We start from the raw sequence: 21,227 nt of genomic DNA on the forward strand, positions 1-21,227 counted from the left end.
TTTGCTCTTCAACAGCAGAATAAAGGCCCTGTGTCTGCTCAGAAAAATTGCACAATTTTAACTAAACTGAGATAAATGAAGGGTTACAACCCCCCAGTTGTGAATACAGTGATTCTAGTATAAATGTGTTACTACTGATCTAGCTTGTTTGTTTCCTTTCCTGTGTACAATCTATAGTGGTACAACTGCATCAATGCTAGAGGTTGTACCAGTGTAACTATATTGGCTTAAAAAAAAGAATGAACTAACATAGTTACACCACTATTAAAACTGCATGTAAGATTAGGCCTAATGTTATGTTCTCTGGAAGGAACGAACTACTACTGCAAAAGGGCGAAAAGAGGGTAATTTTTTTCAGTCATGTTAGGCTAACAGGGATTTTCAACCTTTTTTAAATCATGCCCCCAACTTTGTTTTGGTGAACAAAAGGGGATTTTCCAGGTAGTCTAGATGGAATTAGGCCATCTAATACATTGATTCCAATAAAGGGGATTCTTCTGTAAATAAATCAGTCCTTTGATCCTGCTGTCTAACTGTGTATAGGTTGGGAAACATTTTAAATGAGAACATACCATAGTATCCACAAAGTTTTCAGGGCAGTATTTCTTAATTTTGGCATTAAAGAGTGTTAATCCGAGGAACAGCCAGGCTAAATTTCAATGGGTGGCATTGCTGACTCCGTGTGCCAGGTTGCAAAGCCTCTCACTCAAATTTGGCAGTCGCACTGGAGGGGTGACTGGGCCAGATTTGAATGAGTGGCATTGCAACCCCATGATTGAATGCGAAAGGTCAGTATGCCCCCCTAAAGACTTTAGGGTCTCCCTCACAGTTAAGAACCGCAGAGCTAACACTTGAAAAACACTTTTAACAAGCATTAAGGGTTTGTATACACAGTAAAGTTATAACAGTTTAACTATAGCAGTATAATTATAGGATTTAGTTACCTTAATGTGTCTTTGAAAGTTCCCACCTTTTGATCATCATTAGTTACCCATAGAATTTGAGACATTAATTTCTTAACTATTTTTACTCTCAAATATAATTTGCTACACCAGTTTTAAACCACTGGTCATGGCCAAAAAAGGTACTATTTATTATTTGTGTTACCATATTGTCTTGCAGCCCTGGTTATAGATCAGAACCCAATTTTGCTAGGTGCTGTACAAACACAGGACAAAAAGATGATCCCTACCCCCTAAGAGTTTACAATGTAAGTGTAAGACGAGGCAACAGATGGATATATACGGTTGGGGTGTTACAAGGAAACACTGAGACAATATTGGTCAGTATGATAAGCAGTGGTCTCGCTGCATAGTCCTAGGAGAATTCTGTGCCAAAAAATTAAAAATTCTGTGCACAATATTTTAAAATTCTGCGTATTTCATTTGTCAAAATAACAGTATACTCATGCCAGTTTCAATTATTTTGGTAATTTGTTTCAAAATACCTGTCAGCAAGTATGTCTGTGGCAATACAGACAAAAAGAAAGATCCAGGAAATGTTTTTATTTGACAAATAGATTCCTTACTAATCATATTAATACAGAACTTTGAGTTTCATTTAAACTACAATACAAAAATGTATTTCCAGCACCCCTCAGAAGCAGTGCAAAGGCTTAGGGAATCGGGGGTAATGGAGAAGCTGAGGGAGAGGGAGAGAGCCTGTGAGTGAACCTGGAGGGTTGTTAGGTGTGAATGGGAGAAGGTATAGAACAGTGTCGAGAGCGGGGGGGGGAAGAGGAGGGATTGTTAGGGAGGTGGGGAGTCTCCCCCATGCAGACCCTGGCTGATCCTGAGCCTCTCCCATTCAGTCAGGCATATCTGTCCCTGTTTCTGTGTGTCCCTGCACCCCCTGACCCCATGTGGCCCTGGAGCCCTTTCTCATTCAGCCCCTGGCTCAATGCTGTCACTCCACTAGCACATGAGCCCATGCCCCAGTCTGTGCCCCACAGCCCTTCTGAACCCCAGTCTGTTAGACCCCCCAGCAGTCCCATGTGCCGTATTCTGTCTCCTAACCTGGCTACACTGGCAGGCCGCTGTGACTAATGCAGCTGGCTGCGAACTGTTACTGCGAGTCAGCCAGCTGTTCTGGCACCACAGCGTCCTATGGGGCGTGAAAGGTGGAACTGCAGCACTTCTTTGGCGGAATGTATTTTCGTTGCGGGGGGAGAGAATTCTGTGCTGGACATGAATTCTGCATGTGTACAGTGGTGCATACTTAATCCAGAAGTAAGTGCACCAGTGGTCTAACTTGTTTTTTGTAGGCATCTCTGCAAAGGAGAATTTTAATGAGGGATTGGAAGGAGGATAAAAAGGAGATATGGGGATGTTTAGGGGGAATTCTTTGCAATTGCGAGGGCCAGCATAGGAGAAAGTACAAAGGAGCTTGTTTGAAAATGCAATAAATGGACAATGGAAGCTGACATCACTGTTCCTTTTATCTGTGGCATTGTTTTAAAAGGCTGGTAGGGGGCAATATGCACATTCTGGAACAAGAAACAATCAGCTATCACTCTAATGTTTTTATTATTAATACAGAAAACAAAATATGTATAAGGCATGCTCTTCAGAGCAGGAAGTATGTCTTAGAAAGCACTTAGCATGTTGTGGGCATGCCTGGAATTAAATAATAGGAATAGGAATAAGAATATTACTGAAAACAAGGAAATTCAGAGTTTAGACTGAAACTTCTTAAGGAGTACATTCAAGTATTTAAGGCCAAAATTCAGATTGTGTAAAAATTCATATTTTGTAGATATTTCCCTTCAAAATACAATAAAGTAATGATTAAAAATACTTCTCTATTACTATTGCTTATTCTCTTGAGAATTTAAAATACTGCTTTCTTACAATGTCAACTGCTTACAGATGCAGTAGCAAAAAGCACAGTTTCTTTAGGGGTGGGAGGGAAGGTGGATGAGGGACAAAAATATCTGAATGATCTAGAAATCTGTCTGAGCAACAGGGTTTTACTTCTCAGTGTAGTGAGAACTCTTCAGGAGATAGGTAGAAAGATTTATTCATGTGAAAGAAAGAGGTGGGTGTTTACTGTATCTGCAGAAGTCATAAGGTTAGCAACAAAGCAGAATATATTTTCCAGTCACAGCGTTTATGTAAGAGAAGAGGCCAGAATCTATAGAAAATGTATGAGGTTATGTAAAGTTGCCTGGTTTAAATAAGGGAGGAAAATGGGTCACCATACACTTGGTAGGGCACCAAAGCTTTGCTGTTGAAAAGCATTTCTATTTGTTAGTTTCTCAGGAGTCTTTGATGGCTGGCTGTTGCTCCCATTGATGTTATAGTTCATGTGCTTGTTGGAAAATTTGACATGAGTTCAGTAGCTTGGGGGGCTTTCGAGGTGAAGTAGGGATCTTCCATTAAGTATTGATCCAGTATTGGCCTGATGCCCAGATTCGTGTATTATTTTCTGTATCAGTAGAGCAGCTGCCCAACAGTACATGTGAAGAAAGTAAAATGCTTTGGAGTGACATTTCATATGAGATAGGAAAGGCAACACTGAGGGTTTGTCTACACTATGCAGCTTTTAGCGACATGGCTGTGCCGCTACAGCCGTGCTGCTAAAACGCACGCGGTGTAACTGCTGTTTGTCAGCAGGAGAGAGCTCTCCTGTCGACAAAAAACTTCCACTCCCAACGAGCGGCGGTAGCTTTTTCAGCAGGAGAGTACTCTTGCCGACAAAGTGCTGTTCACACCGATGCTTTTCGTTAACAAAACTTTTGTCTTTTGGGAGAGTGTTTTTTTTTTTTTTAACATTTCTGAATGACAAAAGTTTTGTTGTTCAGTTGCCAGTGTAGACAAAGCCTCAATGTTTTGAGAACAGTATTTCCCATTTTCAGATAGAAGCTCAACTCGCGTTCAGAATTCATTCACATTGAAAAAATATTAAATTATTCAATAAAAAAATCAGCATTTTTACAAGTCTAATTCATGGATAAAAGTTTAAAAATGCAAAAGTATTATGCTTAATCTGTAAACCTGTATAATAACAGCTACAAAACTGAAATGGTGTGTCTTTTGTTTAATTTATCACAGGAGTCTCCACAGAGTAATTATGCATACGAGGTGTGAAGTCTAATCTAGGTACCATAGGTAAGTTAAAGATGAACTACAATGCTTTGTACATATGTATCCCAGATTTTTCTTCTTTCTTTACTTTCTCAGTACTTCTGGTAACATCTGGTAGCTTCAAAATTGTCTGAAATATTGCTCAGTGTTGCTTCAGGTGATGTTGATGTCACCAGTTGTTACAGGATAAATCTGGAACACTGAACCCAAGACTAAGGCTACCAGGTATACCAACATAGTTATACTGTTATAACCACTTGTGTAGACACTCTTACTTGGGCATAAGGATAGCTTTTTTTTTTTTGTTTTGCTTAAGCTCTTTTCCAATTGACACAAGCTAAACTGAAGAAACCCGCTCTTAGGATATGTCTACACAAGCACTTTTGTCGATCAAGGGTGTGAAGAAAACACCCTCCTGACCAATATAAGTTTCAAAGACAGAAGCACTGGTGTGGACAGTGTTATGTTGGCGGGAGATGCTCTCCTGCCAACATAGCTACCTCCTCTTGTTGGGGATGGTTTAATTATGCCAACAAGAGAGCTCTGCCACCAGCATAGAGCAGCTACATAGGAGACCTTAAAACAGTGCAGCTGCAGTGGTACAGCTTTGCCACTCTAAGGTCTGCAGTGTAGACATAGCCTTGTACTGAAATAAGAGTCTCTATGTGGGGGGTTATACTAGTGTAATTACATTGGTTTAAATTTGTATCTTAGGCTATAATTAAATTTTTCCCATGTAGGTAAGGCCGATCCTGTAAATGCTGATACACATGCATAACTTTATGTACAGCAAGTAGTCCTGTTGATTACAGTGGTACTATTCACAATGAGTAAAGTTAAACACATGTAAGTCTTTTGTTTTATTTGAGCCATAGAGGTGAGTGAACGAGGAATGGGTTTTAATAATTTTTATTTTAGAATATAGTTGAGTTTGTTTAACATCTATATATTTTAAGGGCATTGGGAGTCCCACTGAAGTCAATGGAACTAGAGATGTTCAGCATCTTTTGAAAATCAGGCCACTAATCTTTAGTTTTTTTAAAATTAATAAAATCTCCAATCTTCACCTTTTTAAGAATAGAGTTTCAGGTTTAACTCTGACTTTACTGATTTTTTGAGCCAAATTGTCATATAATTTACACAGCAAATGTACTCAGCCTTAAAATTGTTTTAATCTATCTGGGAATTTTTTGAATTAATTTTAAATTTACTATTTGGTCTCAAAACAGTAACAGTCACTTGTGCAAGATATGCACAGTACCCTTTGATGCATTTCTGTTGGTTGTACAGAAGAAGTTGCTACAATTGACTTGTTAACAAGAATAAAGCTAGGCTGGTGTGATTTTAAAAATGTTTTCTTTGATGTATATAGATGACCTACGGGTGTGGGGTTTGTTTTGTTTTATTTTTAAAAAGTTCAACTTGTTTTTTACATTCAAAATGCAGGTCTTCTGTGCTTTGTTTTTTCGGAATGGCAGAAGAATTAGTAGGGTTAAGACATCATTTACCAACAAAGGTTACATTTACACAGCTGAGGCCTTGTCTACACAAGTTGCTAGTGTAATTTAAATTAGTATAAAATCACACCTTTAGTTATATAAGTATATCTTTGTAGACTGGGCCTAACTAAAATCAGATTGAAAATGATTTTGTTAAACTAGTGCTAACCCCTGTTTAAAATTGGCTAAGAGCAGTTTAGTTTTGTGTAAGGGCTTGTTGACACACAGAAATTTAATTAAATGTGTGACGTTGTGCCAGTTTAGTTAAATGAGTGCAATTTTGTGTATAGAAAAGGACTACATTTACTTGTAAATGCAAACTAAACCAATTTAAATCAGTTTTCAACTAATGGTTGTACAGAGTTCTAGTCGGACTGTTTAAAACTTCCAATGCCTATTTAATTCAGACAGCTGGGAGAACAGATTTTTGTTCAACGTTTCATGTCCTCGCTCCTTCAGAAAGCTTTCATCTTATTCTGTGGTTCGCCAAGGAGAACAAAATGCAAGGACCAACATGACTTGATATTCCTCATATTTTTAAGGATTTTTTTTTCTAAACAAGTATTAAAAAAACCTTTTTGAAGAAAGGGAAAATGTTTCAGATGTTCGTTATAAATCTGAAAATAGCATAAGAAGGGATAGATGGCATGAGCAAGCTTTTTTTCCTTAGTTCACATAAATAATGTTGATACACTAACAAGGAAATTAACAAAAAGCAGTTCATTTCAATCTGTCAGATAGATGGCCGAGGTTGGGGATGTAGAAATGTGTCAGTGTTTGCCAACACCTGAACAATAACCAGAAGAAAAAGCAAATTTATTTTTAAGCTTCTGAGAGAGTGTATTAAAATAACAATGAAAACAAAGTATTAAAAGTTTATCAGTTCCCTCTCCCCCCCCCCCCAGTACTTCTGTTTAGGCATGAACCTTTTAATTTTATTTTCACACCTTTTATTATCCAGCATTGAAGAGAAGCTAATAGAGTCTTTTTTTTCTTAAGGGCAATTTTTTTTTTAACTCCATTGAGCTTTGTCAGTAAACGCCATATTTAAAGAGAGGCAGCTAGCTGCTATATTCTAAAACATTCATGAAAATGCTGAAGAGCTGACTGTAACCACGCGGTTTGCAATGTGTGCCTATATTTCCTCCCTCTTATATGAGACAAAACGATAAGGGTCCTGATGGACAATATTGTCCATCATGTTCTATATAAACTGCCAGGCTGGAGCACATTCCCACTCCTTATGCACAGAAGCCTTAAAACTATGGATCTGATGCATAAAACAGAACATCACTATGACAGCAGCATACCTCCCGGGTCGACTGAATATAATGGCGGACACATTAAGCAGACAGTTTTCCCAAGAGCATGAATGGGAACTGAATGACGAAATAACACATCATATTTTACACATGTGGGGATCCCTACATATAGACCTGTTTGTCACGTCAGCTCTATGTTCACCTGAAGTGGAGCACCCCCAGGGACAGCACTCGAAGAAGAAGAGAAGGTTACTCACCTTGTGCAGTAACTGAAGTTCTTCAAGATGAGTGTCCCTGTGGGTACTCCACTACCCACCCTCCTCCCCTCTACTTCGGAGTACGAGCTAAACACTCCACAGTAGAGAAGGGACTGAAGAGGTCGGGATGTGCACGCGCTAGATGAGGCACCAGCGACACCGTGAGACTGCTATTGTGCATGCACACCCCCGACAAGACACTGCTACTGAAAATCTCCAATCAATGGCACTGGGATGCACCGACACCTGAAGTGGAGCACCCACAGGGACACGCATCTCGAACCCAAGTTACTGCACACAGAGAGGATAACTCACCTCTTTTTTGTTAGGTGCTGTTCTGGCATTGTCATCTTCAAGTCAGCAGATTTATCTCCTTGGTTGGGAACCTCATGCATTTCTTGAAGTACCCTTTTCTTTCCATCCATTCCCATTATTTTTGTGGGACTTAGAGCCTTATTACTGCAGACCAGTGGGTGCTGGAGAGTTTATAGATAGGGTACTCCATCCAATTCCAGATGTTCCCCACTCCTTCTCCATCCCTATTTAAGGACTATTCTCATGATAGCATGCTGCATCAAGAAGGGAAGTCATTTTTAAGTCTCAGAGCTGTGGAAGAAATGCCTCAAGGGGTTTTTATTCCCATCTCTTTCTAATACCCAATTAAAAAGTGAGGCTGGTGTCCAGTTCTTCAGTTGAAACAATTGAATACCTTCATTCCCATGTTCAAGTTCAGAATGGTCTCTAATTTCCTCCCTGGATCCACAAGAGTGATGTGTAGCTCTCAGCCTTCAGAACATCTACTTTTATATAGCTAGCCATCTTGCCCACAGGAAGTACCTACAGTTTCAGGTGGGCAATTCCCATTACCAATAGAGGGTTCTTCCTTTCAGTCTATAAGTAGCACTGAGGGTATTTACCAAATGCCAGGTAGTAGTGGCACCACCTCTGCAAAGGCTTATCTGCCTAACAAAAGACTCAGCACTGTAATAGATCTGGTCATTCAGCTACCGATCCAACCAGACTTTGGTAAGAAGCTTGTGTCTGACTTCTAGGACACATGGCCTCCTGTTTATACGTAACTGAGGGTGCCAGGCTTCACTTTTGATGTATGCAAGAGTGATTGATGTCTGTGTCTTGGCCCATTGGTCATCATCTGGAGATGAAGATGCAGGTCCCACAGGAGTCCTGTCACCATTACACTGGTTGAAGGATCCTCTAAAAGTATGTAAAGGAGTACCCTTCTCTCCACCATGACCATCAGAGACACTGATGACAGGTGTCTTCACTTTACGGTGGGGAGTTCATGTACACCAAGGTCTCTGGATGGCACAAAAAGATCACTTATACAAATGTCCAAAGGCTATTCGTCAGGCTTGCACAGTATTGCTTCCAGTACTGAAAGGGTTAACTGCTCAGATTATGACAGACAAAACCACAGCAATGTTTCATATAAACAGGGAAGGCAGAGCAAGATCCAAGCCACCCCAACACATACATGCACACCTTTGTCAAGAAACTGTGCATCTATATAGAATTACGGCATATGACACAATTACTCTAGTAGCTCTTCATCACATGCCAGGCTTGCAAAATGTTCTGGCAGACCTTAGCAGGAAGCTCACAAGCAATCACAATGACAGGCCCCAACATACATGAAATATTCACCAGGGTGGGGTCAGTATTCCATCAAGGTGGATTGATTTAAATTAATGCAATTTAAATAACTGATTTTAATAAAGATTTAAATCCACAAGCGGGAAACATTAATTTAAATAATAGATTTTAATCATGTTTTTCATTGGTACGTAGTTATTTTCCTAAAGAAAGGTTGGTTCTCATTGGTTGGTAACAAGTAAAATGTGTGTATTTGCAACTAAATATAGCCTTTACACTAAATTTGGTACTTTGGGGGGGGGGCACTAACCAAGAGGATAACCGATCTGAATGCTGTTTGTACGGATTTATCTATGTAATTACATAGTATAATTGCCATGTATTCAGAGTCCTAATTTTTCCTACTTTATTTATGCTAGAAAATGGGGAATGATGCATTTCTTATTTAATAGAAGATGATTTGCTTGTGTTTTATGTTAAGCTCTATTTGGATGGAAATTCAAATTCATTTACAAATGTACAAACAGCATTTTCAGATTGATTTTTACTAGTTAATTAAAACTACCTTAAATGTGCTGGATACATCAGAAAGAAATTAGCAAAACATGTGTTTAATTTAACACTAACTGATTTATTAAACAAGAAAAGGTCTTATTTATTGTTAGTGAAATGAACTGATTGTTCAGTAATGTCCTTCAAGATTTTAGAACTAGGAGATCTCATCTTCTCACTCCTAATTTTTTTTATTCATAGATTGGAAAAGGAAAACAAGCTTTTCTGCTTTTTCAACTCCCAATTAGTGTCTTAATTTTGAATTAACTAATCATTGAACTGAGTCAGTTCAATAAATGGAAGTAAAGAAAATATTCGCTCTGCAGAAGAGGCTAATGCTTTCAAAAGCCAGTTTAGCACTTCAGCAAACTCTGGTTCAATATACTGTGTCAGTGACTTCCACCAGTTCAGTGGGTTGACTTTTTTAAAACCTTGGCAGCAAGCATTGGCTGCTTAACATTATTTTTGTTTTCTTTAAACAATTTTACTGTATTATAGTAAGTTTAGGTCTGTACATAGATTGTCATTATTTAAATTTTAATTTTAAATCGGTTTATTTTAAAAAAAATAAGTTTTAAAAAAAGTGTCAATTTTTATCCACTCTGGCCTCCATAGACCTGTTTGCAATGAAAGAGAACAAGAAGTGTCTCAGCTTTTGCTCCAGAGGCCACTAGTTCTAGGGTTCTCTATCAGATGTGTTTCTGATCCCTTTGGTTCTAGAACTCTTTTATGCTTACCTGCCTATTCCATTGATTCCCAGAGTCATCAGGAAACTCAGATAAGACTCAGCCAAGATGATCATATTGGCTCTGCCCGGGCCAATGCAGTTTGTTTTTCTCAGACCTGATCAATCTCTTTGTTAGATATCCAGTCCCATTATCTCCCAGCACAGATGTAATTTCCCAAAGAGAAGAGCTGATCGTCTGTCTGGATCCATCTTCCCTGTCCTTGTAAGCATCAGTATCGGCTGGTTAACAGCACTGGAGAGTAGCTGCTCTTCAGAGGTCCAGAATATACTTATACACAGTACAGAGAGACTAGAATGCAGTTACTCTTTTGTTCTCACAAAGGAAGACCTATTCAGGTGCATATAGTCCGTACTGATTAGCCGTTGTTCCTGATCTGGGTGAGACATGCTTAAAGGCATATCAGCAATGATGGATACAAGAGGGTAGAGATTTTCATACAATCAACTTTTTAATATCAACCAGAATTCATAAGTGTACAGCTAGGCTCCCTCAAAAGCTCACACATCCATTTCAGCAAACCATCCCTCCCATTCAGGGTCACTCAGTATTCTCACACCCTACAGTAGGTAGATGCCTGAAATGATTTACATGTGTGTACTGTTGAAACAGGGAGCCCCTCCTCTTCCTTGGGATCTCATCCAAGTGCCAATGGAGTTTGAGTAATCACCTTTGCATACATCTTCTCTTTTCTACCTATCCATCAAGGCAGTTTTTCTAGTAGCAGTATAATCTGCTAGAAGGGTCAAAGAAATACAGGCATTTGTGGTGGGACATCCATACACTGCATTTTGTAAGGACAGTATGACCTTGAAGCCTCACCCAAAGTTTTTTGCCAAATGTCGTCTCTGACTTCCATCTTAACCAAGTAATATACCTGCTTGTTGTCTTTCCCAAGGGAAATCTAAACTTTGCACATTTGATATGCTTAAGGTGCTATCTGTCTAGTTAGGACTGAGGTTTTTATGGTGGCCACTAGGTTATTTGTAGCTTATGCGGATAGGGTAAAAAGTCAGACAATGTCGACTCAGAGACTATCTATTTGTATTTCTATCAGTATTAAATTATGCTACAAAATAGCTATTTTACAGCCAATTCCACTAGGGCTCAAGCAGCTTCTTTGAGAAGTGTTCAAATCTTGGAAATTTGTAGGGCAATAACATGTGGTTTCAGAACATACTCTACCCAACATTACTCTGTAGTGGAAGCATCAAGATTTGATGCTAATTTTGGCAGAGTTGTCTTACAGTCATTGGTTAGGTAGATTCCAAGCACGCACCTCCAGTCACTTAAGTCATTCCTTGTGAGTCACCAAGAATGGAATATATGTAGACAAGAACTGAAAGAAAAAACAAGTTACTTGCATTGAATAATCAGCTACTGTAAAATATGTTTTCCATATATACCATAAGTATTCTTGCTAATATGGAGTCATATAACACCTGGATTCTGCATTGGTGAAGGAATTGATTACTGGTTACGGGGTGGGGGGGGTTGCCCTCCCCTTTATGCCTGTGGATGAGAGGCACAAAGACACTCAGGGTACAGGTGCAGCCCCAATGGACACTGCTGACCAAAAGATTCTCATCATGGGCATGTGCACCAAGAGTGGAATATAAATGGACAACACATCTCAAAGAAGCACACTTACTGTATTAGACAACCATTTCTTCTAGTGCACAAATACATGTTTTGTTCAGTACATCAAGAATTAATATGTGTAATGTGAGTGGGCAGTCATTCTGTAAAAAATTGTGAGGTGGATGTAAAAATCAACTGAAACTTTAAAGGGACAATGTCAGCTTAAACTCATATACATTTATTTGCCTGTGTGTTTCTAACAACATTTTAGGTTATTCAAAGGCGGGGTGGAAGGGATTGAAAAAGTAAAAAAATTATTTTTCACATTTATATACTGTTCAGTTCTTGGATTTTGTTGGGACACTAAAATCTCATCCAGTTTCACTTCTAAGTGTTGAAACATTGAGGTTATGTCTACACTATAGAGCTTACAGTGGTACAGATGCAGTTGCACTGCTGTAATATCTCTGGTGTAGCCACTCTATGGCAGCTGGAGAGAGTTCTCCCATCAACATAATTAAACTGCCCCCAATGAGCGGCAGTAGCTATGTCAGCGGGAGAAGCTCTTCTGCCGACAAAGTACTGTGCATACTACCACATATACCAGCATAATTTGTCAGTTGGGGGCGGGGGGGGGGGGGTTCACACCCCTGAGTGACTTTTAAGTTTGCCAACATGTTGTGTAGACCTGGCCTGAGTTGTGATCAGTCCGGGTGAATTTGTATTTGTTTAAAAACTGTTGTTACTGTTTTCTTTTCTTTTTAAGAAATCATAAACTTTTTTGATGGTCTTAGGTTTTATAGAAACTTGTGGGTTTTTTAATAAAATTTAACTTTTGGGCCAATTCTGAGTTAATATTATCCTTCTAAGTTGTTAGATCATTTATGGACTTACTGACTGACTTCATGTATCTGGGACATGAAGTATGCAAACATAAACTGTTTTTTCCCTCACCCCCAACTGAAACAGTACCCAAGGATATGGAAATAAATGTAAGTGAAGTGTATGAGGTGTTTCTTATAGAACTGCATCTGCAAAATAGTAGGGGCAAAAATTGTGTTGTAGTGTCACGCTATTACTAGTCCCATCTTATGTAGCACCATGAATTTATCTAGAACTTTGCAAAAGAGAGTAAGGCCTGCATAATATGTTCTGGCCGTGCACATTAGTAAGAAATTTTCATTGTATATTTATAACTATATTTCACAGCACCACTAATATATTGATCATTCTCATCTGAAGTCTGCAAGTCAAATAATGTTTAAATAGCAGGGCTTCATTTAGTAACATAGTCTCTTTCAAATTTCACACAAAATTCTTTTACGTATTTATACTCCAGAAATATAGGACTTATCCAGAGCACTTGAATTTTTTGTCATTTGCAAGTTCAGTATTTGACCGTAAGCCTTTGCAAAGACAAAAGAAGAACTGTCCACTTCCTTTTCATTGTGGGCTTGGCTACACTTGAGAATTGCAGCGCTGGTGGAGGCTTTCCAGCGCTGCAACTTAGTAACTCTCCACACCTGCAAGGCACATCTAGCGCTGCAACTCCCTGGCTGCAGCGCTGGCTGTACACCTGGTCTGCTTGGGGTGTAACGAGTGCAGCGCTGGTGATGCACCGCTGCTCGTCAGGTGTGGCCACACACCAGCGCTGTTATTGGCCTCCAGGGTATTAGGAGATATCCCAGAATGCTTTTAACTAAATTACTCTCTTTGTTTTGTTATGCAGCCTCTTTGTTTTGTTGTGAACTCGGGGCTCCGGGAGCTGCTTATCTAAAAAACAAACACAGCTCCTGTTTGCTGTGATCAATCTGTAACTGACTGTGAACAATCAAATGAGATAACCCCTGTGAATGAGGCAGGCAGCGGGATGAGTGTTTGCTTGATGAGAGAAACAGCTGCTTATCTGGTCTGCAGGCTGTTTGCAGTTAAGAGTAAGGGGTCGGGAAAATTTTCTGATTTTGCAAGGCAGGGAGCTGATACACAGTGTCAGCTCCAAAAATCCACTCTCTCTCTCTCCCCCGCTCCCTGTCACACTACACCCCACGCCTCTCTTTTGAAAAGCATGTTGCTGCCACTTGAATGCTGGGATAGCTGCCCATAATGCATCACTCCCAACAGCGCTGCAAATTCTGCAAATGTGGCCACACTGCAGCGCTGGTAGCTGTGAGTGTGGCCACACACCAGCGCTTTCTCTACACAGCTGTACGACCAGCGCTGTAACTCTCAAGTGTAGCCAAGCCCAGTGTTACATTGTCTGAGAACAAGTGCTGCTGAGTTGATGGAGGATAATTAGCAATTAGTATTCAGTGTTTGCATCAGAACGTGCCAGCACTGCAGGCCAAAACATCAAAAGGTTTAGAAGACATGTATAAAGTGAAGAAAGTTTGAGCAACTATAGCGTCGGTTTGTAAATATGACTGACATTATGCTTGTTATCCTGGAGGCGTCACTGTGGAAAGAAGGAAGTCAAAAGTCTTTCTGATGGAGGAATAGTGACCCTGGTTTACTCTAGATTTCTTTAAGAATAAGAATGCAGAAGATGTGATAGCTGGTAACCATGACATGGAAAATGTTGATCACTAAATAAAAAGTTTAGCTTTCAGGAAAAATGTATTCGCCACTTAATTTTACTAGGATAGTATCAGAGGAGTAGCCATGTTAGTCTGGATCTAGACTGATTCTTGCCTGCATATTTATACCTGCCTCTGGAAATTTCCACTACATTCATCTGACGAAGTGGGTATTCCCCCACGAAAGCTTATGCTCCAATACATCTGTTAGTCTATAAGGTGCCACAGGACTCTTTGTCGCTTTTTATTAGGATAGTTATAATTGATGTGTAAAAATTGCCTGAATGATTCAATATGAATTTTTCTAATATGCTGTTTTTTAAACTAGAAACTCAATGGAATAAAACTCTCATTTAAAATTATGTGCAATCTCTTGTTCACGTAAACTCTGCCCGCTTGATAATATCTATGTAGTAGGTATAGCATGCTAAAGCTTTTTTAGATATTTAAAATGGAACAGTTAATTTGAAAATCATATTTCTTTTAAAATTTTGTGCATTTCTACAAGTAACACCCAAGACAGTGGATTTCAGTGTGTTGACTCTGTGCATCTGACAGCAATTTGTGTAAAGTAAGTTTCAGATTTTTCCCGTGTATAGTCAGTTTTTCCCTTGAAGAAGACACCCTCAGCCAACAAGAAAAGAGATGGAAATAACTCCTATTTTTATAGGAAGGATTTTAAAAATCAAGGCAGACTGTATAAAAGTGCATTATGGAAGCCTGAATTTTTTGATATTCAATTATTTTAAAAAGTTCAAATTGAATGTTTATATCTTCAAATAGAATTTTGTCTACATTTTTTAAAGATTTTCCTCCTGTGCTACAGTTCCAATGTAATGCCATTTATCTGAGAGCAAAAACTTGACTTTTAAAATTGCAGTCTTATGGGAGTATTTTTCAGATTCTTAATAATGTATCATTCCTTAGAATATTACATATATATTATCTATCAGGAGAGATCCCAAAAGATTTACAGATTATGGATGTGGTTCAGGCACCAGAGCCCTTCATAGCAATTCCATTAACTTCAGTGGGAATTCATGCAAAAAAACTTCTTTGATTAGGTCCTTCTATATAAAGGACTCACTTTTTACACTGAAGTCTAGCCAAAGATGGGATGGCAAATTTGACTAATTTAAAAAAGAATCCAGTTTCTGATTGCCTTTTCAATAGTATGTTCTAATTTTTTTACATTAAAATCTTAAGGGTTCTCCAGCAGGGAAGAATCTGACTGAAAAGTGCAGTCAAATGCACAGTAAACAAACAGTTCTCTAATCTCAGTCCGGTGCATTGTTTTTTATTTGTGGAATCACTTACACCACTTATGGCAACTCATATACTATTTTATTATGGAGAATATTTTATTTAAAACAGAAAACGGCAATGTTTATATAAGACCTATCTTGAAAAACACTGGATTTTGTGATCCAGTTTCACTGTGTGTGTCCAGTTTCACACAGGAGCTGAGACAAGCTATTAATGTTTATAAAGTGAGTTTTGTTTTTTTTTAAATACACACCTGAAGAAGTTTGGATTTGTCTTCACTCTTCCCTCCTTTGAACCTAGTAAGTTTGCTCGTGGTTTAGAAGTGCTTTGCAAAGTGAAAACATGTTTCCATTTTCTTTATTCCCCTCTGCCAGCAGAGCTAGATATGCTAGAGTGCGTGCTGGTGGGGGTGGAGGTTCTCTCACTATTAAAAAAGGAACAGTCTGTTTAACTTCAGGAGTAGAGTTGGCTTGGTCATGATACAGTGCCTCTGGGACAGTGGATGTGATGTGGTGAGATTGCAGCAAGGATATAGGGGAAGTGAGAAGAAATAGCCTTCGTATCTTAAGCTTAGTCTATACACAGTTTTAGTACTGGTATAATTATTTGGTATGGGGTGTGATTTATTTATCTATCTAAACCAAAATAGTTAAACTGATACAATTCCTTGTATGGATGCAATTATACCAGTATAAAAGTACCTAATACTAGTGGTTCTTAACAAGGGGTATGCATACCCTTGGGGGTACACAGAGGTCTTCCAGGGGGGTACATAAGCTCATCTAGATATTTGCCTAGTTTTACAACAGGCTGCCTATAATGCATTAGCGAAGTCAGTACAAACTAAAATTTCATACAATGACTTGTTTATACTGCTCTATATACTATACACTGAAATGTAAGTACAATATTTTTATTCCAATTGATTTAGTTTATAATTTTATAGTAAAAATGAGAAAGTAAGCAATTTTTCAGTAATAGGGTGCTGTGACATGTTTGTACTTTTATATCTGATTTTGTAAGCAAGTAGTTTTTAAATGAGGTGAAACTTGGGGATACGCAGGACAAATCAGACTCCTGAAAGGGATACAGTAGCCTGGAAAAGTTGAGAACCACTGCCTTATACTGTGTATGTGCAGCTTATTTACTCTTCCTGTACAGCACTAGCTATAATGGTGTAAAACACCTCTATAGCGGGGCAACTGTATCCACTCTAGGGAGGTTATATTGTTAAACTATACTAATATTAGTTAGAGCAGTACAACTTTTGAATGTAGACGAGGCCTGTCAGTATAAGTGTATTGGCTCGGTACATAAAGCAGATTCAATTTCAAGTGCTCTATAGACTTTACTTTAGGTTTTGACATTAATTTAAACAAGTGGTTGTGATGCTTCATAACTCTTATGCACTGCACCCTTTTTACATATTGACTAATGTAAAGATATAGATACATGCCCAAACCACCTTTATATATGAACATTTAATATTACATAACAATGGTTTACACTATGTAATGATCTCAGTTTTGTCACTGGGACTACGTTGCACACTTCACACAGATGAGGAGAGCAGACTTGAATCTCAACCAAATTTCTGCTTTTTAAAGCATGCTGTGGCCACTAAAGCGAATATGATATTGGCATCATCTTGTTCCACAGATCTGTTTTCACCTAAGGAATGTCTTCTTTTAATGACACATATACATTTTTAATTACTCCTGTTAGTGCTGCTAAACCAATATAACTTCAGCAGAGGAAGCTGTACAAGTTGACTGGTACAGCAATGGAAACATTGGCTTAGTTCTAACTAAGTTCTTAATTAGACCTTCGGTGGATCAGAATTCATGGTAATGTAAAAGCCAAAGAGAACACATTAGTACTTTGAAATCTTGCTGTGAGCTGTAGTTCTGCTGTAATAAAAAAACAAAAGTAACCTAAGAAAGAAAAATTATATGAAAGCCATTGAAACACAAACATGGAATTCTATGATGCCATTTCTACAGAGTCATGTTTAGAGCATAACCACACTTTAAATTAGTTGCTGGGCTCACTTCAGCAACTGTGGCTATAATTTATTTATGTACATAATATTTTCCCCCAGATATTTTCATCTTTAAGGTTCTAGATGTTAAGAATCTTCTTCTTTCTTTGACAGGAAATTCTGGTGATTAAAGATCATGGCAACCATAGAGGAACTGGCCCATCAAATTATTGAACAACAAATGGGAGAGGTACATATACATATATATATATATATTTAGTCCTATTTGAGACAAGTTGGACAATAAAGCGTAATACTGATATGTAAAAATCAAAACCACAAGAGAGAATGGTCTCTAATGGTCCCAAAGCTCCAGAAGACCCTCCCATAGAAGATTAGCAGGAACCCTGTTCTTGCTATCTTCATGTCATGATGCAAGACTTGCATCTTTGTCAAAGCATCCCCCAAAGAAACTGAGCTAAAAAAAAGTAGCAGTATTTTCAAAGGTAGAAATCATTGACTAAACCAGTGGTTGTCTTCATAGAGCTGTTTAGTCATATGAGGCAGGCTTTCCTCTCTCCTAGATCAAAATTGCATTCTGCATACAGTGCCTGTATATTACAGTAATAGGTGCTTTTAGAAATGTATGAATAGATAGTAAAAATTAGTGTTGTCAGTGTGTGTGTATGTATGAATATAAAACACCTAAGGAATCATTACTATATGTCCTGTTCAAAATCAATACAAGTGTGGTTATAAGAAAAATATATAAAAATGGCACCTGTTTATTTGAAGTTTCTGCTCTTGCTTAATTTAGATTTGTCTTACTTTACAGTCAAGTGAAGTATTCCAGGTGATTTCAGGTTCAATTCATATCAGTTTTAATGTTGAATAGAAAGGTTTCCCTCTTGGATTGCTAATTTTATATATGTTCTTATGCTACCCTCATCTTTGTAGTATATGTGTGCCTTCCATTAAGTGGCATGACTAAAATCTGTTATGTGTGGTTTATCCTTTCTCTCATCCTCTTCCCAGAGGTAGGAGGGTGTGTATGTGAGAGAGATTTTGAGGGGTGTTGGCTTATTTTTGTTTGACGGTACACCCTGGCTACATGTTTATATTAGAAAAAGCAGGTTGATGAAACACATTACACTTTGGAGTGGAAGGTGATGAGGTTTGATCTTAGCAACTGTGGGAGTTTATTCCACAGTCTTGGACCAGCCCCTGAGAATGCTCCATCTCCTGAACAGACAGGCTTTATATGGTAGCAAGTTCCCTTGTGTCTGAGGGATGGAGACGTCGACCTTAGTCTTCATCCAGGTGCTTTAGTCAATCTTTAAGATATCCTGGGCCCAGGCCATTGAGCACCATGAATTGAAGGATTGAGACTTTGAATTTGACTCCAGAATTCAGTCTGTGAATTTTTAAAAATTTAAAAAAAAACTCTCATCCCTGAGTCATCCTTTTCACAGTAGCAATAGTTTATATCCAATTCAAAAACAGCAACAAAAGTCAAACTCATACTCAACAGATGGGGAGAGAGAAAGCCAGCGACGCTGCTTGTCTCTCTCCTTTTCTTCTTCTGTGGAGAGGCCACTTTAATTAGAATAACAGGCCCTATTTGCTCTTCCTGTGACAGAGTTCTGGCACGCTATTCTGTCAGTTCTTGTATTTTAGTTTGTTTAGTAAGAGCACACCTGTCTTCCTTTATCCCACAGTTAAAGTAGAGGAAGGGAAGCAATAGTGCTGTTTTTACCACAGCTAGTAACCTCTTTTCTTAAACTTGTGTGGGTTTGAGGTTTGATTGCTTTGGTGTGTGAAATAGGTGGAGCTTGTTTTTGACCCCTGATGTATTATCAGCACGTCCAAACAGGCTTATACATTGCTGCTACAGATTCCCTTTGTGAAGACAGACTTCTAGCATAGTAAGCAGGTGGTGCTGAAAACATTACTTTCTAGAGGATTTCCAGATACTAATAACTTAACCTTTATTGTCCAGTTTTTAACTACCACTGTTAAAGTTATTGAGAGAGTGGTATTCGTGCCAATATAAAAGAGCCTAGATCTACTGAAGAAGCTTCAATTATGTCTTGATCTCATAGGTATATCTTACCAGTCTGGTGTCTGATGTGACTGGTATGGAGACTGTGCTGTTATTTGTGGCTGACTACCCACTACCAGTGAATGACACAAGTAAAATTTTCTTATGCCCTTTTAGACGAATCATCAGTTTTGATGACATTGATCATAAAGTGATCTACGTGATTGATCATAAAGTGATCTACATGCAGAGTTTTGTGGTAGTTGATGGAAAGGATATTCTGTGGGTTGTTTCTCTGAGAGATCTCAAAGAGTAGCTGAGTATTTGCTCTTCCTCCTTAGGGTCACTTGCATATGAAACTCTATCTTGTTATCTTTCAATGTGTATTTATGGTTGCTAAGGGAAATAGTGAGACAGTTCATCCCTGTACAGATGACACTTGTGTATTTTCCTTTTGTTATATCCAGATGCAGAAATATCTGTTGTTTTTCCAGTGTCTGAAAGAGGTGGAGTAGATGGTAACAAACTGGCCTCAGAGTCAGTGCCAACAGGTGGAGGGAAATACCTTGATGAATGAACTGCGTGCCGAGTACACATTATATTTTTGTGTATGGTCATCTTTGCCAATATAGTTTGGAATTTGGGGATTATATAGAATCCAACGTTGTTCTTGGATTTTCAGGTAGCAGCCTTTTTCATCTATAGTTGAACTATAGGATGCAGCTATTCTCTCTGGTTATACTCATGCAAGCTTGTAACTTGCCCTTGGAAACCATATTTGAAGCTGCATGGAAGTTGAGCCAATATTTCCAATAGCACTTGTAATTCACATGACCATTGATGAAATAATTTTCACTGACTTCACAAGCAAAATCCAGTTTGGGGTATATATGCGCAAAAGAGACCTTTTCTCCCTACTTTTAAAGAATACTGAGGCTATTCACAGATCTGATATTTCATTAAGATACTGGAGTCACTAATAGCAGTTAGGGTAGTAACTAGATAGTAATTATTGTTCATAGAGCATTTTAGAAATGACAGACCTATTAAGAGCATGATCTTTGGAATAGATTGCAATGATGTATTTTGCAAAATCTATTAAATATATGCAGATTAGAAGCAAAAGAAAGTTTTTTTTATTTTTTAAAAAATTCCTAGCTACAATTTAAGATTACCTATGTGAAGCATTACATAGAGTGTACCATCCCATAAATCTTCTGCCCAATACTATCCACTTCCGACCAGGAATGAGGTAGTTCTTATCCCCAAACCATGGTCAGGCATTTCTGCTAGTCAAGAACTTGCAATAGCTCTCTCATAATCTTTGGAGCTGTAAAGTAATTGCATAGTCGTTTATCCATTTCCTCATGTGCTGCCAAATTCCAGTTTCATTTAACATCTGTGAAAGCAAATAAGTATCCACCACAAATATGTAAAACTTGATATTTAACAAATACACTGGTTACACTGTGACAAATAGTATTTGTTTTTGTTAATACATCCATGAACAATAAAAAGTTTCTTTCAAAGGTTTAAACTCATACTGCTGCATGTCAATAATTAGCAGTTTCATCTTCTATAAAGCGTATCTTTGAGAGCTTTAAAGAAACAACTATTTCAGTCCTGGAATAAATAAGTAATTCTGTAGCTACAGCATAGGAACCATCATTGCCAGTATAAGAGAACATAAGGAGAAGGACCACAGAACACTAAAAAGAAAAGTCTAGAGTCAGAAACCTCCACACAAGATATCAGCAAAGCACCATCTGC

The 21,227-nt window shown here is 38.3% G+C and overlaps 1 protein-coding gene across 8 annotated transcripts in view; it reads left to right on the forward strand.

Annotated features, from left to right (window-relative positions):
* NR2C1 (nuclear receptor subfamily 2 group C member 1) overlaps positions 1–21,227 on the forward strand; it is a 98,041-nt gene that overhangs the window by 9,592 nt on the left and 67,222 nt on the right. For 4 of the 8 annotated variants that reach the window (XM_039495847.1, XM_039495826.1, XM_039495804.1 and 1 more), the window contains exons 2-3: positions 4,053–4,109; positions 17,591–17,666. In XM_039495847.1, coding sequence (XP_039351781.1) covers positions 17,613–17,666 — 54 coding nt within the window. In that variant the 5' untranslated portion in view covers positions 4,053–4,109; positions 17,591–17,612. The remainder of the gene's footprint in view (positions 1–4,052; positions 4,110–17,590; positions 17,667–21,227) is intronic. The other 4 variants (XM_039495857.1, XM_039495833.1, XM_039495839.1 and 1 more) reach the window with 2 other exon arrangements.

The sequence above is a fragment of the Mauremys reevesii genome, linkage group 1 (assembly GCF_016161935.1).
Source record: "Mauremys reevesii isolate NIE-2019 linkage group 1, ASM1616193v1, whole genome shotgun sequence".
Classification (NCBI taxonomy): Eukaryota; Metazoa; Chordata; order Testudines; family Geoemydidae; genus Mauremys; species Mauremys reevesii.